This window comes from Rhineura floridana, chromosome 12 (assembly GCF_030035675.1).
Source record: "Rhineura floridana isolate rRhiFlo1 chromosome 12, rRhiFlo1.hap2, whole genome shotgun sequence".
Taxonomy (NCBI): Eukaryota; Metazoa; Chordata; class Lepidosauria; order Squamata; family Rhineuridae; genus Rhineura; species Rhineura floridana.
The window spans coordinates 33,174,643-33,193,617 of record NC_084491.1 but is presented as its reverse complement, the minus strand read 5'-3'; the positions used below and the strand labels follow the sequence as shown (position 1 = coordinate 33,193,617).

The following is an 18,975-nucleotide window of genomic DNA, read 5'->3' as shown; positions in this document are numbered from 1 at the left end:
AGCAGCCACAGTAGAAATCAGCACTTTGCAGGTTTAAATTTGCTGCCCTCAAAAAAGGGTTCATCATCTTGTTATAGCGAGGTCTCGTTCTCACAGATAGCATTATTTACATGCCCCTGCATCTGGAAAACAACAACAAAGCACACACACCCCTGCACATAGAAAATTAAGGTGTCAGGTACAAGGAGTATAACTTAACCTTCTTTCTGCTGTGTTGGATTTCTATGTACAAGGATTTTTTTAAAAAAGATTATATAAAGGAGCATTCACACTGTATGAACTCACATCCTCAATCTGAAGTGCTATGACTTCATCTGCTGTTTGTGAAATCGGTGCAGTCTATGCATGCTTACCCATACGGAGTAACCCTGTGCACGTCTATCCGTAAATAAGTCTCATTGAGTTCCAGCAGCTTGGAAATTTTGAAAATGAGCACGAGGCAGAAAAATACTTAGATTTGTAATACTCTGAATACCTTTTCCTTTTAAAGCCTTCTGAGAGTGTTAGGCAAACAGCATTTTGAAGTTCACGATTCTAGATACTCCTTAGTGGGGGTATAACAAGCCAGCACCCTCAACAGAAGTTCCTGTGATCTACAACTAGCCTGATGCCTTACTGTATACGTTTCTTCATTTACTACTTTACATCTTGTAGTTGTGCAAGCTGTGCTTAGTTAGATGTTAGCTTCCTTTTATGTGTGAAAATTAAAAATCAGTAACTAGAAACCCCTGACCCAAAGTCAGCCCCTTAAGGAGAGTACCATTTTCTCTTTTGTTTGTCAGCCCAGAGGCAAGATAAGGTGTCAAGGTAAGGTTTGAAAAGTACAGGTTAAAATTTCCCAGCCATTGCATCTTGGGAGTTAAGAAGGAGCTCTTTCCAGATCAGTTGGTATAACATCCAGGCAGGTTTTTAGCTTCTCATTTTATTATTTATTACCTTTCCTGTCCCACCTTACCTCCAAGGAGCTCAAGGTGGCATACATGTTTCTCCCCCTCCTGATTTTATCCTCAAAGCAACCCTGTGAGGTAGGCTAGGCTGTGAGAGTGACTTGCTCAAGGTCACCCAGTGAGCATCATGGGTGAGCAGGGATTTGAATCCTGGTTTCCCAGGTCCTAGTCCAACACTTTATTCGCTATGCCACACTGGCTCACCATTTGGCCATTTCAATCCTGCATTTCACGAGAGAAAAGGGCCCAGGCAGACAAGCGCCAAAAAAGAGCAGCTCAGGCCACTTGTGTCTCTTATCAGTGTTTACTGGTGTGGAAATTCTCACTTGTAGGCACAAGAGGGCGCTGCTAGCCAGCGTTTCTCTTCCTCCCCCAGCTTGTTGGTTGTAGTTCAGAACAAGCTGATGTACGTGGCACGCGAAGGCATCAGAACGGGAGTACAATTTAAGCCTTTAAAACAGGCAGCCAAGATCTTCCATCCAGGGGTTCGGGTGGGCCTAGATCCCTTCCTTTTTTTGGGAGCAAGTTTCCAGCAGGGTCCCTATTTCTCCAGGATCCTACAAGACAATCAGCATGAAAGGGCAATGTGTTAGCCACTAAGAATAGCCTTCTAGCATGCTTCCTTGTCCTTTCCTGCTGATTGGAGCCAATCAAAGTGAAAGGAGGTGAGTCAGCCACTGAGAAGACTCTTCTCAGCAGCTAACACTTCCCTTTTGTGCTTATTGGCTCCTAGGCATATATGTGCCTTTGTGGGAGAAGATATTAACAAGGATCTCATTCTCAACCCAGCAAGAAAAAGGGGGGGGGGAACGCTGCATTTCTGAATTTGCCACTACACTATTGTAGCCAACTCCAGGAAAGAAGGAATGGCTCCTGTTCTCCACCCAATTCATCCAAAGGCTTAGAACAACAGCTTTGCCTGTCCTGGTGTTGTTCACATTGTATTCAGGAGGAATGGGATGCCCTGCAAGCTGGCATTACTGCTTAGAGAAGTTGGTTTGGATCCTATGGGCTATGCAGGATTTAGAACATGTATAAGAAAGCTGTCATATCCAGCTATTTGGTATCTAGTCTGGTGTTATCTACTCTGACTGGCAACAGCAATCTAGGATCAGCCTAAGCAGCAGCTTTCATGCACAAGAAGGAGGTATTAGCAGACTTGGGAGAGGCCTGAGGTTTACAGACATACAAAGCAAAAAAAACCCTTTAAGAAAAAAACAGGAAGGAAAAACCCAGAACAGCCCGGTGAGGACTGAGCATGCTCAGTGGGCACAGAATGCTGACTGACAGTTGGGTGGGACAGGAAACAGGATGCTGAGAGGGAGTGGAGTAATATATCCTGAGCAGGAGCACTCCACGCTGCAACTTTTCATTGCAGGCCCCACTTCTATATGCTACTAGTGATCTAATTATCAAAATGGTGGGTCCTTTTGTAGTCAAAACAGCACCATTCATACACAAGACTTTAAATTTTAAGACAATAAAATGCACTCTAAGAATCATGGAATAGTAGAGTTGGAAGAGGCCTATGAGGCCGCCCCTGTTCAGTGCAGGAATCCAAGTTATGCGATCCAAGAAAATCCAAGCATTGAAAATCGTACGGCATCTAGCACAGCCTTTTACAGTTGCTATAACAGGCAGAAAAATTATTGAGTGGTCCACCAAGACCATCAGCAATTTTAAGTTGGGGAACAAATGCCGTATCCTGGAGCAAAGGGACCATGTTACTGTTAGGACGTGGGCCAATAGTGTGGCCTTTCCCAATCAGATGTCCTGCAGCTATCTTGAACTATGTCAGTCCCAGGCAATGGTCTGAAGGCACATAAGGCCAGCTCCCTGCTGAAGCTAAGCAGGGTCAGGTCTGGTCAGTGCCTGGATGGGAGACCATCTGGGAACCATATGGAAGCCGCCGCCTTGGGTTTCATGAAAAGAATGATATAAACGTAATAAATAAATAAACGACAATATGCATCAGCACCAGCCAGCATAGCCAACAGTGAGGGATAATGGGAGTTTTAGTGTAAAATCTGGGGGCCACCAGATGGGAGAAGGGGTCTTGGATCTTGTGGGGAAGGGCTGCAGCTCAGTGGTTGAGCATCTGCTTTGCATGCAGAAGGTCCTAGGTTCAATCCCTGGCATCTCCAGGTAGGGCTGGGAGACATTCCTGCCTGAAATTCTGGAGAGCGGCCACCAGTCATTGTGGGCAATACTGAGCTAGGTGGACCAGTATAAGACAGTTTATTATGTACCTATAAGGACTTAGCCTGTGTCCCACCATTGGCCAAATCTAGTAGGAAATTACATGCAATAAGTATTCCTTTCTAGACCGTTGAGTGCCTTAATTCTGATTTCCCCTGCTCGCCACTGCCAGGTTGACAATGTGGTATAATGTCATGTTATATGTTGGCAGATCCTATAAATGTAATAAATAAATATGCTGGCAGATCCTTCTTGTCAGCTTCTAGCAGGAAGCCACGAGCATTTTGCCTCGTGCCATTGTCTTTCTCCCACACAGTCTGAGCCAGTGGTGACTCCATGTCAGTGGGGCAGTGGAATCTCTCTGGGTTTTAGTCCAAACTTTCCAGGAGCTGTCCAAGGTGCTGAATCTGGTGTAATGCTCATTAAGCTTACAGGTGATTTCCTGTTTACCCATCTCTTTTGCACCAGTTTCTCATCAATGGACCAGTATTGGTACATATTGTTTTGTTGTCGAAGCTGTGTCCAGAAGGCTCATTGGATCTCAGCATCCCTGAGTCACTTGGAGAGAGGAGTAAGTTTTCCTGTTGCATCCCTCCACCCCAGTTTTTCTCTCCCCCCCCCCCATTCAAGGCCTTTCCAGTGTACCCGTTCATTCCCAGCATGTCTGTAATTCATCCTTTGGCCTTGCTGCAATGGAGGTCACTCCCCATGGAGGTAAAGTCACTGTGGACAATTGAGCTCTCAGTCACCACGACAACCATTAAATTGCCATAGCTTCTCCACCCTGTCAGATTTCACACCCACAACTCCTTGCTGAGTCTTGGATTGTTTTGCGGGGGAGGGGACAGGTGCGAGGGGGAGGTATTTAAAAGATATAAAGCCACGTTGTGTGGCCGGTTTAATTACCTCTCAACACAGGGACTCTGCAGTGGGGAAGACAGGTCTGCTCACCCGCTGGTCCTTTTTGGATGAGAACAGTGGCAGGAAGCAGTTCGCACCAGAGTGAGACGAGGAGATGAGAGGCATTTCCTCCACATTAGCTGGTGCAATCCTGCCCATGTTTACTCAAAAGTAAGTCCCACTGTTTCCAACAGTGCTTCGTCTCTAGCAAGAGTGTTTAGGATTGCAGTGTAAGTAAGACAAAAGCCTCACAGAGCTACATTGGTGAACACTCATCTCTGCATGTCACACATGCTTCCAAGCCGTCCAGTGTGTTGCCTCACTTAGGCTTGGTTTGCATTGGTGGTGCATTGTGGAACAATTTCAGACCATAGCCCAGTGGTAGAGCATCTGCCCTTATATGCAGCAGGTCCCAGGTTCAATATGTGGCATCTCCAGATGGGGTTGGGAGAGACTCCTGCCTGTGAAACCCTGGAGAGCTGCTGCCTGTCAGTGTAGACAGTATTATGCTAGGTGGACCATTGGTCTGATTCATATACGACCGTGTACTATGTTCCTATGAGGATTTAGCCTGTTGCCCTACCACTGGCTAAATCTAGTAGGCAATTTCACTTTGTAAGCATTTTCTAGATGGTTGAGTGTATTGACTCTGATTTCCTCTGCCTATGTAATGTAACTTCATGTCATATATTACTAGATGGACCACTGGTCTGATTCTGTGTAAGGCAGCTTCCTATGTTCCTAAAACAGCCTGTACACATGCCTGTAAATGGTGCATGTGCTGAAATGGTCCGCATTCTGCCTAAATACAGTAGCCACTTAATGGCACAATTCACTGTTAGGAATGATTATGGGACAGGCCTAAAAATAAGTTGGCAAATATTCAAATTTCTTTATGTTAATCAGTTTATACATTCATGCTTAGAATCCTGTGGCTGTAACCCTAAACACACTTACTAGGTGAAGATGAGCCCTAGTCAGCCCACTGAACACTGTGGGACTTACTTCTAAGTAAACATGCATAACTTGTCCTAAGTGTGTGGTTTTGGTCAGCCCATTTCAAATGAAATACCATAGAACTGGAAAGGGTACAGGGGATAAAAAGTGAATAAACAAGCAAAGGGCCAGCTCGTTTGTCTTTTTACAGAGAAGCTAACAAGATTGCGGCTTAATAGTTGAAAGAAAAGGGTTGTTTTTGATCAGCGCTTGCAAAGCCCTGTGCCTTTGCCCACACAGTTTGTTCAAACTGTGCAGGCAAAAAAGAATGCTTCATCTGATGTGAAGCACCTGCAAACCCCATGTTTTTACCTACCCTACACCTGATGCCATATGTGATGTCGAGTGTAAGGCAGGTGGCCATGTTTTTGCAAAAACAGCCTCAAAGGCCAAATTCAACCCACAGGCTGGAGGTTGCCCACTGCTGATTTCTATAATAATTCTTATTCATTATCCAGCACTTTTGAGTGTTCAAATGTTTTATTAAATAATGTATGCAAACCCTGACAGCAGCCCTGCAATATAGGGCAATGTTGTGTGCCCATATTGCAGATAGGGAGGCTGAGGCTGCGAATCACTTGCCTAAGACTACCCAGTGTGTTCATGACTGAGGTGAGAGTCAGCTTGGGGATTTCTTGATTTGTTGTTGAATCTCCTAGTTAAACTAGTTTCAAAATTCCTTCAACCATCTTGTATAAAAAGAGCCCTGTTGGATCAGGCCACAGGTCCATTTAGTCAAAAATACCATTTCACATGAAGGTGAACTTAGATACTTTTGGGAAGCTCACAAGCCGGTGATTGCAATCCAACCTGTCCCTAAGGTGAGAAGATCTGATAGCAACGTATAGCATTATGAGTGGGCTGGAGAGAGTGAAGTGCTAATTTTCTAAAGTGAGACAGCAGTGGCCATGCCTTGGAGAGCATCCTGGACCCAGTTGCTCGATTCTCATTCATCCCTCTGTTCCCTTTGGGGGGGGGGGACCAAATTGAAAAGGTTCATGTGGACCCAGCTGAGGCCCGTCTGCAATTCCGAGCACAGTTTGTAGCATTTTTGTGCCAAAGAAGCAGGCAAAAATGAAAGGCTTTGGCAGGGTCAAAGATCCTTGAATGTTTTTTTATCAAGTGCCACAGGTCTGAAATAATGCCTATGGTGTCTCGGAACCACCCGCCTGAGATCCTGCCCATGCAGCTGGACCATAACTGGGCTCTTTCCCAAGCCACCTGCTCCCGCCACCCCATAGCTGCCAAGAACAGATGCCTGGGGCAGGTGAGTTAGCCATCATTCTGCCAGGCCCATCTGGAGAGCTGAGCATCCAGCTGTTGAGGTTGGACTCTCTCTCTCTCTCTATCTGCCTGACCTCCTTTCAGGTGACTCCTTATGGTCAGTGGCAACAGTCTGGCTGAAGTTGGGGGTCATGTTTCCTATCCCTCAAGCCATGGTTTGGAGGATGAAGCTATGTGTTGTGAACTCCCTTCTTTCATTCCCTTTTTCAGTGCCTGAATTACAGGAGGGGGAGTAACCCCCTTACCTTTTGTGATAGCGCTCTTAGTTACTGTTTTTAGAATGCAAACTGCACATAATTTAACAAAAAATGGAAGGAGTTGGGGTGAGGTTTGAGGATTTCATTATGTCTTTTCTCCCAGAATTTGCGCACTGCCATGCCCTTCCCTCCCCCCATGTGCTCAGCTTCATGGGCTGTTACATGGTATGATCAAACCATAGTTTACTGTTAAGTCCAAACTGGAAAAGCATGGTTTGTACAATCCTTAAAAATCAGTTTCATCCTGTTTGCAGCCCTAGTTTGGGACGGATCAGTCAAACCAGCACTTGAACATAATGGGATTCGCTTCCAAGTAAGGATTGTGCTACATAGGGGCCTTATTTTCCTCTGCTGGACATCAACTGTTCTTGGGATCAGAAGAAGGTGGAAGGAGGCAAAACGGCTTGAAACCTGAACTTCGGACATTCCATGATTAAGATGCTGTGGTGCCTCCCAAAGACCTGGAGAGCTTCAGCTGGATCTTCCAAAGGCCATAAGCCAAGGACGTCATTGCTTCAGCTCCTTTAAGTGGCCCTGGCTCCTGTACAGTGGCAGATGTAACCCATCAGCTATCACAGCCAGGCTCTTTTTTATTCCAGAAGCTATAATGTTCCGGGCAAGGAGGGATTCTCGCCACTAAGTACGAGAACAGCTGTCTGGCTGCCCTCCTTCCAGTTGAGTAGTGTTCCAGTCAGATTGTGTTATTCCTGTTGGCAGGTCTCTGGCATGCAGTAGCCTGTGGTGTGTCTGCTTGCCACTCAGGGAAACAGTGCCCATTTATGAAACAATACCAGAGGGAGAGCTTTACTTAAAACAGCCTAGTAGCCCCACATATGAACAGCCCTGAAACCAATTAGCTTCTTATTTTAAAGCACTTATTGTTAATAATTTCTATAGGTGATTTGCAGGCCATGGCCCCAAAGCCAAATCTGCACGCACACCCTTAAAAAGTACCACTTGGCTGTTTATAGGCCAGCTCAGAAGCAAGAGAAATAGGTTGAGAGAGCACTTGTTTTAACAACAGCACAAAAAAGAGGGGAACTAGGCCATGGATGCAGAATAAAATGAGTTTATCAAATTAAAATGCAGCATGTGCACAATTTGCATTGTGCTCTTTTTCGCAGTAAATAAAGACGGTCAATTGAGTTTAAAGCAAACACAGTTAAACAATTTTTATTTAATGCATGGCAAATATTCAGTGCAGTCTTTTGGCTCTATAAAATAAAAATGCAGGAAAAAGAGGCCTTGGCCCATCACCCTCCACCAGCTTTCTAGGGTGGCTTTAGTATAAACAGAGCTTGGAAAAGTTACTTTTTTGAACTACAACTCCCATCAGCCCAATCCAGTGGCTGGGGCTGATGGGAATTGTAGTTCAAAAAAGTAACTTTTCCAAGCTCTGAGTATAAAGCAGGGGTGGACAACCTCTGGCCCTCCAGATGCTATTGAACTAAAGCTCCCGTCTTTCCTAGCCAATGGCTTTGCTGGCTGGAGCTGATGAGAATTGGAGTTCGACAACATGTGGAGGATCACAATTTAGCCATATTTGGTATCAAGTGAATTGCTGCCCAGAGCTTCCACATGTGCAGTGCGCAGAGTGCTCTACGGTAGTGAATTCACAACAACCTTGTGAGGTTTTAACTACACACTTTTGTAGTTAAAAACCCAAAGCCATCCAGTGATTCCATGGCTGGCTAGGGTTTGAACGAGAGCCTTCCCAGCCAAATCTGTCCTTCCATAGTTTCACAAAGTGTTCTGCAAGGCTTTTGAACTGAATTCAGTGAATTCATTGCATTGACCTTTGGTTTATTGAAAGCTTATCTTGCCTCATCAAAGGAGCTCTAAGAGTCTTTAAAAAATAAAATGATGAATGAAGATCTTTACTTTTTAAGGAAACATCAATTACCATAAAACAGTAACATTGCCCCTCAATTAAAATTGAACGTCACAACATTGGTCAAGCGAGAGGATAAGAGAGGTCCTGTTAAAAATATATTCCTTATCCAAAGGTCACTAAAAGCCATTTTAGTGGTTTTTTCACTATTTTCCAAAATCTGTAAACTTGTACTTTGGCAGGCCTCTTTCGGCAGCATTTTTCATTGGATAGCAGGGTCATGAACAAGAATGCCTTGCAACATTCTCCATTCCACACACACATTCTTATCTTGTTTGCTAAATGTGGAGCAGAGGAATGTTAGGCAGAGTCTCTTGTGCTGATCCTAACAGATGGTGAACTTGCTAAGCAACTTTCATTTGCTTAGTTTTTATGATTTTTGAACTGTCCTTTAAACAGTTGCACACTGTGCTGACCAACTGCTTTGTAGCCGAAAGCCTGGATAAAAGTATAACTAATGTGTGGGAGAATGACTTTGCCTAACATAAGCCAGCCTAGGCTATAGAGAGAGCCTGTGTTTTTAATTTCTCCTTCCAAAAAAGAGATGACAGCTGATGCACCAGTGGAGGCTGGCTCATTAGGGCAAGTGGGCTCTGCCCCACCAACCTCAGCCTGCCCCCACCTGCCTACCTACAGCCTCTCTAGGGAGTGGAACTGCCTTTCAGCTTCCTTCTCCTCCTTAGTCTCAATGTTGCCCTTGTAGAGCTCAGCAGGAAAGAAAATGGAGACAAAACTGGAATTAGTTGGCTCTGCATGCCATTGAATCTGGTTCCATCTACTGTTGGGCTCCCTGTCTTCTGTCCTACCAGCCACCACTGAGATGCTCCATGTGATCCTGTAGACTGAGCTTTACAGTGTAGTTCTTTTTGCTTAATTCTTGATCTGAGGCTAGCCTTGAAGTAAGGGTATGATTTGTACGAGTCCAGGTCAGGGGTTGGCAACTGAGTAAGTTGGCTGCTGGGACAATCTTGCACTGAGGGCTAGGGGGCAGGCCTGGTGCCTAAACAGCCTATTAGCTAATGCTGAAGATTAGAATGGGTTAGGTGTCAAAGTTGACTGCACGTTATAGCATCCAGCGGTGAATCAGAAGCTGGTCTTATGTGTGACTACACAGGAAGCTGTCTTATACAGTAGGGCCCCACTCATACAGCAGGTTATGTTCTGGACCCCCGCTGTAAAGCGGAACCCATTGAATAGAATGGTGCGCGATGCCAGAAAACTGCTGTAAAAGCGGAACAAGCGCCGTATGAGTGGGGCTTTAGTCTAATTGTGTCTAATTGAGACTGCTGTATTAGTGAAGCGCTGTAAAGTGAATCACTGTAAAGCGGGGCCCTACTGTACCACGTCAAACCTATAGGTCATTGTTGTATTCTTTCTTAAGGGGGAGGTTGGGCTGGTCCTGAGACGGAGACGTTTCTTACTTCTACCAGATTCAAACTGGCAAAACATCTGTGAGCCTAGCGCACTTCTCTCCCATCCTTCCGGGGTCAGGAAGGATTGCAGCTCTGCTAAACAAACACTTCATCATACTGTCCTCCGGCCAGGGGTACAGAACACATTGTTCATGGTTTATACCATTGTAAACTTTTACAGGGTAGTCGAGGAGAACATTTCCAGTAAAATATTGAGCTGCTTTCTTCTGCTCTTGGCCACCCCTTGAGAAGGGTTCTGAGTGCTTCATATTCACTGATTTATTGGTGGTTTCGTTTTTGTTCTCTTCCTTGCACACTATTTAGTAACTTGTTCGGCAAAGATCATTTTGGTCTGCAGCTGCTGCTGGGTCCAGGTTTTCTATCATAGGAGGGAAGGCAGGCATTGTAAGAATCAGGGATTTGCAACACTGGCAGATGCTGAGAGTAGAAGATCGTGTGAAAACTGGCCTTTTGAAGATGTCGAGAAGAAATGACCACCTTTGTAGAAGGTGATCTCCAAAGCAGTGGTTCTCAAACGTTTTTCCTTACAGACCACTTGAGAATCTCTGTGGGTCTTGGTGGACCACTTAAGGATTTTTCTGCCTGTTGTAGCAATTGTAATTCCATAGAATTCAAATGATAATGCAATAAAATACAACGTAAGAAATAAAAGAAACAATAAAAATACAATTAAAATCAATATGACTATTCAGTGCGATGGATGTGCCACTTCTCATCTTCAGCCACAAATTCACGGACAACCTGATGAAGTTCGCAGACCACAGTTTGGGAATCCCTGCTCTAAAGGATTAGGGTCGCAGTGCTCAACTTCTTTCCAAAACTTTTCTTTTGTGTGGTCGACTTTAACAATTGGTGGTGGTCTCAAGAGACTGTATAATAAACTTCAGCACTAGCGTCTTCATCAAAACCATATTCCGAAAATCATGGGTCCTAGGTTCCCTGCAGGAAAGGAGTCCTTTAAGTGGCATATTTCTAGGGAAATTTACACCAGTGCCGTATTATGAAAATCACAGGCCCTAAGCCAAGGCCTTGACCAGCCCTGATCAAATGGCCTTGACTTCTGTTGTCAAGTGCAAGGTCAAGTGCAGATATTGTCAACAGTTCTGTAGCCTTCCCATGGACCATCTGCATAGAGCTTGCAGATCACACAGGAACACAGAAAGCTGCCATATACCAAGTCAGGCTGTTGGCCCATCTGGCTCAGTAGTATCTACACTGATTGACACTGGTTCTCCAGAGTTTCAATCAGGGAGTCTTTCCCAGACCTACATGGAGATGCCAGCAGGGCTGTGGAGTCGGTACGCCAAATCTTTGACTCCGACTCCTCTATTTTTCTACTGTCCGACTCCACCCAAAATTGCTTCCGACTCCACAGCCCTGGGAAGCGCTGTAAATGTCTTTTTAAATTGGAAGCTCTCGTAGGAGCATTTTTATCACTGCCTGAATATGCGCTGATCTTGGCATCACAGCATTTGTCTTCATCTGGGTCACATACGCTGACACACAAAATGTTTTCCATCTCGAGTTATGGTGAAATGCTCAAATACAGCTGACTTCATGGGAAGCTTCTTTGACATTTTGAATTTATATTTTAAAAAATTTGTCAATCAAACTTTATTTTGAAGTCGGAGTCGGTACATTGCTCCCGACTCCGACTCCACGACTCCGACTCCACAGCCCTGGATGCCAGGGATTGAATCTGGGACCATCTGCCTGATGCTCTACCTCTGAGCTACAACCCTTCCCCTAATGGCCCACAGACCATAGTTTGTAGAACTTCTTTATTGGGGTGTTGTGTATACTCCAGAGCTATGGTCTGAAGGCACATGATGCGGCAACCTTGTTGAAGCTAAGCAGGATTGGCCTGGTCAGTGCTTTTATGGGGAACTGCTTGGAAACCTTATAAACACCACATTAGATTCCACAAGGTAGTAAGGATATAAATGTGATAAAATACTGTTTTAAAATTCTGCTCTCGCGCACTACAGATTCAGTGCCACAAAAAGCTTATTCCTTCAACCTGCTGCAAACTTGAATAATGTTTATTTCTGCAAATTGTATGTGTGTATGTCAGTTTGCATGACACATGCTAGTTTTGCTGCTTGTGGGGGTGGGTGGGTTTCACCACTAGATATTTGTTTCACACTGGTCTCCTTTTCTGGCTTCTGCAACTTCAGCTGGTGTTATGCCCCCACATCCAAACATACCTTCACAGCCATAAAATAACAGACAGATTTGTTAACGTTCCCTTACGTGACCAAGTAGAAAACTCAACAGGAAATGGACTGGCCTTGAATCTTCAGAGGTGCTACTGTTTTACTTGCAGGGAACTTTCTTGTTTTTTAAAAAAAAAGGTATATCCACCACATGCCTTCTGAAATCGTGCAGTCCATTTCAGGACTCTCTGAACTTGGCCACGTTGTTTTCACTTCATTCTCCTGCATGCAGACAAGAAGCCATTCCAGTAACACATTGAGTAGTGCTCATGGAAATATGAACCAGTCATCTGCCATTTGCATCCTTTCTGTCATGGCTCTGCTTTTATTCCTCCTCCCCACCCGCCACCATGGTTTCCTCTTGGCCAGAAGGTTTGTTAATCCCACCAGTTAGTTCTCCAAGTCTGATCTTCCCTGTTGCTCTCCCATTAGTTTTGGCTCCCGTTGGAACCATATGCATGCCTTGTGGCCTCTCTGTCTGGGCCCAATCTTCTCCATTGCCAAAAAAGAGAGATCAAGGCAAGGGGAGGCGGCGGCTGCTGCTTCTTGCCCTTGTCAGTGCTTGGATGCTTCAGGAAAGCAGGCAAACAGGTGCAGTGGCAAAGAGGTGGAAAATGGGGACTCTGAAGGTCTGCAGTTGAACCCTTGCCAGGGTGTGGCCCTTGGCAGGTGCCTAACAATGCCGACCTCTGGTGCCAACCCTGCCTCCCAACTTTATAAGCTCTGGTATTAAACCAGCTCTCTTTTAGCAATGGACTCATCCTCCATTAGTATCTGTTTCAAACACAGACCCCATTACAGCATGTACAAGTTATGCGTTTCCAAATGGGAAGCCGACACCCGTTGCTTCTGCTTTCTCTCTCTTTTTTTATACTGTCTGGTTCAAAGCTGCTCAGGTCCAGCATGGTCAGTTTCTCTTTTGAAGTGCAAGGCATGCCTCAGTAATGGGTTGGTTTTCTTTTTATATTCACAATCAAGTTATTTTTGCACAAAATCCTGGCATAAAAATTCTTTCCTGAGCACCCCAAATGAAAAACTCCTGTGTTTGGGTCAGTCATTGTATTTATTTTTAGCCTGTTTGCTGTCTGTGTAATGTGCCTGTTGTGAAGCATTAAGATTTTAAATAGCCGCCACGGCAAAAGGTGACAGATATGAGGATTTTTTAAACCAATGCATCCAAAATCTGTTGTTCTTTTTCTTGCCTACAGGTGGTTGGAAGTTCAGGTGGACAATCTGACCTGCACTCAACGCTGGGTGCAGTACCTCAGGTTGCTCCAGGAATCAATATGGCCGGGTGGGATATTGCCTGCGGCGCCCAAACCACTCAGGACAGAGGAGCAGAAGGCAGCAGCAGAAAGACAGGCCTTGCAGATTCTCATGGGAATCCTGCCAGGTGAGGCAGGGGGAGGGGTTGTCTTGCATGCAAGTCAAATGGTGTAGAACTTCAAGCCCATCCTAAGCTATGTTTTCCTCAGGTTTAGTCTGGAAATTGGGAGACTGAGCATGGTGGAATGGGTCTCTGGGATCAGGGGTACTGGATCAAGCAAGAGTAGGCAGATCCAGTTTTTACCTGTCTGCATCAGAGGGGGAGATGAGACACCAAGGCCCTCTCAATCAGCTTGGCCAAGGCTAATGGCCAAGTGGTTCCTCCCTTGCCAAAACTGTCCCCATCAGCAACCATTCCTTCTGGCTGCATCTGAGGGAAAGGAAAGACAGTGAGGTCCCCTCCTGTCAGCTTAGCCAAGACCAATTGCCATTTCTCTTTTGACCTCCCAGAACTTTCTTCCGCAGTGACCGTTTCACCTGATCATCCTTTAATTTCATTATGTAACAGCTTGAAAGAGCTGGTGCACAAATTTGCTTATTTTCCTCTTTCCCTCCCATTTCCTTTTTTCCTCCTCTATCATATATGTTAGATGGCAAACTGTGATGTTTAACTGCAAGTCACCGTTAGCACAACCATGACGTCTAGAAGCCTGGTTGTTTGCTTTTAGGAAAACGAAATACTTAGAAAGTTGACACAGCCTTCAAATTCTGGCCTAGAAAGTTAGACAGTGTTTTGTGGCATGCATGACTTTCTAAACACTGTGAACGAGGGTTGTTAAACATTTTAATATATTGCGGGATAAAGAGAATGTGTAAGTTTTTAAATAATTTAAGGAGGTTTACCTCACTGTCAATCTTTCTCAACAATCGAGAGTAGACAGGGCTGGATAATGCATACTCTTTTAAGAGTAATATAAAGGTATGTTCATGAAATCTGTATTCAGAAAGTATAGTCTAGCCATCCCCAACTGCTTGCCCTCCAAATGTTTTGGATGGCAACTCCCAGCATCCCTGATAATTGGTTATGCTCGCTGGGGCTGATGGGAAATGTAGTCCAAAGCATCTGGAAGGTATGTGGTTGGGGAAGGCTGGTATAGTCATTCAAGAGGCATTTGACTTCTGGTGATATTTGTTCAGTTCTAAACATATTTTTGGTGTCCATATAATTAAATCTCACTGCATACTCCATGCGCACCTCATATTGTACTGCAAGATCCACATTATCTTTGGGAATTCATGCTAATCTCTGATGTCGACAGAACTAATCCTAGAAATCCTTGGGACCAGTAAATGTCAACAGAGTTGGAGACTAGTCCTGGAGTCCATACAACATCCTATCATAAACAGGTAACCTTGGCAACATGGCACCGTTACAGGCGAATAAAGAAATATGTACAGTGGGTAGCTTGGGGAAAAAAGCAAATTGGATGGTATTGCCTAGGCTTTCAGGGGTCAAGCAGAATGTGTTTTTTAGCAATACTCTGAGATGTGCCAAGCTAATTCCTGGTAAGTCTTGGGTGATGGTGGGACAAACAGAATATTCTAGAGAATGAAGGGGAATGTGTGGGTGCCTGTGTGCAGTGTATTGTTGGTACACACTCACTGAAGCTAGCTGTCCTCATTTCTGATCCTCCACATCACATTGCTGTCACGCTTTTCTATACAATTGCAATAGTTGAGCAGCTCATGTGTTGTTTTAAAACAAAAGCTGCAATTTATAGGATCTTGCCAAGTTGATTTGCAGACCAGACCAAGGGAACTGGGATGGACCATCGATCCATCTAGCTGTTTACATCTATCTGTTGTCTACACTGACTGGCAGCAATTCTCCAGGGTTTCTAGCAGTTCTATCTGGAGATGCCAAAGATTAAACTAGGGACCTTTTGCATGCAACACATGTGCTCCATCACTGAGGTATGGCTGTTCCCCAACCTACCCTATTTAGCAATAGGTTACTAAATCACCAGAGCACAAGTCACCCAATTATTTTCCCCTTCTTCATTGTAGTCTATGTCGACCTCAGGCATTAGGCTGTCCAGTGGTCACCATTTCATCAGCAAGGACGTGCATGCATGGAATTTCCCTCACGCTTCCCAACCCTCCTTAAAATCATGTTTTTCTTTCTTTCAGGCACATGGTTTACTGCCTCTTAGACATCCTACTGGAATTTTTGATCCCTGACTCACAAGTAGCTAAATCCAAAATAACATCAGTAGTTACACCTGCCTGTGGAGTGGCTGAGAGAGCTGGTCCTTCAACACACTAACTCAGACTGGTGTTCCTAGCAGCGGAGGAGAAGAGAGGATGTGTAGAATAGGCATCAATTCTTGGCATTACATTTCTTTTGGATTGAGTCAAACGCTGATGAAGAAGGCATATACGTCTGGCTGCTGAATCTGAGATGATTAGTCCAAAGGTGTTTATTTGTACTGTGAAGTAGTGTCCACCCCGTAACTCAGGAGATCTGAGGAGTCCATTAGAAGGTAACCTCTTCTTATAGAGGTGAATAATCTTTAGAATATGAGAAGACCTCACTGACATTCCTGAATAGATGTGATTTTACCTCCTGTATGTCTTTTAAAGCTACGTTCAAGCTGGTTAAGTTGGATACTCCATGACTACATGCAGATGTAGATGGGCATTGCATTTCACAATCTGTCCTCATTTTTCTGTACATAACATTATGCTCAAGAGTCGAAAAGCAAATGTTTAGTAAATAAAACCACCCTGCCTTTATTTGGTGTCTCATGTAACTGTCCTTGAGGTTCATGGCATCTCTTAAAGCACAAAACTATTGAATTAAACGTTTTGTTTCCTGTCTGAAATTGTTGGGATCAGCTTGAATCAATGGTCTCTGCAGTTCTGATCTACAGAACTCAAAAAGAAACTAGGACCTTGGCTAAATGCCTGTCTCAGTCACTGGCTTGCTTTAAACAAGGCATTTTAAAAAAATGTTGACTCCCTTCTTCTCTTAGCTAATTGGGATGGTTCTTCCTACTTCCTTTTGAAGGGCTGTGCAAGGCTGGGATCAAAGAAGATAGGGTCCTAGAGAGTCTGGTTGTGATCATACACAGGTGTGTGTACCCAAGCAAGCCTGGGAATGAGTCCAAATACCTCCAAGTACACAGAATCTAGGTGTGAGGCAGGCCATCTTGTTCCTGTCTATGCTGACCATGTAGATTAAAGAGTGCTTATGATGGAACAACAACCTGAATTAAATGAAGGCAGTCAGTTCATGCCATGTGTGTATGGGGGGGGGGGAGAGAAAGTAGGTCCTTAATAGGTAGTGGAACATTGTAGTAGCAGGGGAGGAGAGAGTTTTGTTTGCTTCTGACATTTATAACCTGCCCTTCACCCATTAAAATCAACAATTTAACACACTCATTAAAATCAACAATTTAACAATACAACTGAGGGTACATTATATTAATTTAATTACATAATTAAATATTATTGCATATTAATATAAATTGATTTCTAAGTTTGCCTGGTATCAGGATGCAGTACAACAGTCTCAATCCACAACACACTTAATAATGAGAAAAACAGATTTGCTCACTAAGTGGGGTATTCCACAAACACAGAGCCACCACCAAGAAGGCCCTGTTATGGGTCACCACCAACCTGATTGCCAATCGTAGGGCCTGAAATGGTTGATATTGAAGAAGGCATTCTTCTATGTACAAATAGAAGTTGCTGGGACTCAGCTGGGACCATGAGGGGCAGTTTAAGCCCCCTTGCCTTCCCTGCCAGAGCCATGATATATACTATGGCTCCTGCACCTGCAATTTACATTTTAAAAACCATTTATACAATTACTAATCTGCTGCTTCATGATTGACAGGAATCAGACTTAGGTTCTGGGCCAGCTGGAGCTTCTAACTAATCTTTTTTTTTTTGTGGTAGTGCCTTAAAGATACTGCAGTAACCCAATCCAGCATGGGTGATTGTGGCCAGGGCCTGATCATTGAAGAAGGACCAGTTCAGTAGCACAAATCAAGAAGGAATGCATTTTATTTTAAAGTGGTCAAGCCAAGAATTAAAACAACATTAATTTTATTTTAAAATGAGGGGAAATCCTATATGGCAAAGTGCTTGGGTCATATATTATTCCAGATTAGACATGCCACAGAAAGATCCCAGATGCTGTCGGAAATCCATTACCTACAGCTAAAGTGAACATTTGCACAACACATGATGTGCTATTAGCTGCAAAAACCAAGTTTCCTTCACTAATATCCACCTCAGGGTAGACTGGGTCATTTCCAGTGTCAACAGCTCTAAGATTCAGCACATCCTTGCACAGAATGCAGTATAATTAGTACCAGAGCAAACTGGCAATTCTGCACCAAAGAGGACGATTGGCACCACTCCTGTGTCTGTGAGGGATATATATTACAGATTATGTGTAGGTCTAATGAGATTTCCCAACTTCCCCATGCCTGGAGGCTTAGTTTTGCTAGGATATACAAACACTGCAATCAATACTATAATGATTTGTAATTGTACCTTCACTGGCCTGCCCGTATTGCTCTTGAGATTGCTAGCTTGCAGCCCAAAGACTGTGTGTGGTTTGGTTCAGGTGAGATGGTATACAGTTTACATGCGGCATATTGCATGCCAGCCCCCCCCCATCATGGTGCTATAGTTTACATAGCTCCGCGAGCTAGAGGGAGCCCCAGCTGACGAAGCATCAAGGCCGCAGCTGACAAAGCATCAAGGCGAGTTAAGCAGCAGAGCGAAAAGAGGGTAAGTAGCTCCCATTTATTCCATTATTTAATTGAAGTAAAACAGCTCAGAGCAATAAGTAATAAGGGCAGCCCAAGGTCACCCTGAGCTAGGAGCCAAATCCTGAAAGAACCTATATCTTAGGAGACAGATCCTAGGAGAAGGAAGCTCATAGAAAGCTAGTTTTCAACACCACCCTAGCAGGAAAGCTTCAGGGGACACTGTAAACAAGGCTAAATTCCAGTCGGAGAGAAGGGGGAAAAGGAAACGCCACCGACACATACAGGGAGAGAGTCAGCTCAGTCCTTGCTAAAAAGGGCAGCTTCAGCCTTCCTGAAACACAACCACAAGCTCTGTTTCCCTAGGTTAAAGAAAGGTCAGGCTGTTCTAGGTGGGAAAACAACAAACACAAAAGACTTGCCTGGAAGGCGCAGCCCCTTGATTAGATTAAAAGCAGCCAAAAGCTTAAACAGCCCCGCCCCTCACTCAGGAAGGAAGGAAGCCTGAGAGAATACTAAAGTGTTAAGCCCCAGCTGATAGCCATCAGCCTCAAGTAACACATCATTGGCTGGCAGCAGTAGCTGGGAGGAACCAGCCACACATATAAAGTCAGAGCACCCTAGCGAGGGAGCCTGCTCCACGAGCTAGAGGGAGCCCCAGCTGACGAAGCGTCAAGGCCCCAGCTGACGAAGCGTCAAGGCCCCAGCTGACGAAGCGTCAAGGCCCCAGCTGACGAAGCGTCAAGGCCCCAGCTGACGAAGCGTCAAGGCCCCAGCTGACGAAGCGTCAAGGCCCCAG

The 18,975-nt window shown here is 44.6% G+C and overlaps 1 protein-coding gene across 4 annotated transcripts in view; it reads left to right on the top strand.

Moving 5' to 3' along the window:
• SNX19 (sorting nexin 19) overlaps positions 1–16,274 on the top strand; it is a 47,174-nt gene extending 30,900 nt beyond the window's left edge. For all 4 annotated transcript variants that reach the window (XM_061593059.1, XM_061593058.1, XM_061593057.1 and 1 more), the window contains 3 exons: positions 13,332–13,516; positions 14,709–14,796; positions 15,580–16,274. In XM_061593059.1, the coding sequence (XP_061449043.1) occupies positions 13,332–13,516; positions 14,709–14,796; positions 15,580–15,715 (409 nt within the window). In that variant the 3' untranslated portion in view covers positions 15,716–16,274. The remainder of the gene's footprint in view (positions 1–13,331; positions 13,517–14,708; positions 14,797–15,579) is intronic.
• The last annotated feature ends 2,701 nt before the right edge of the window (positions 16,275–18,975 follow it).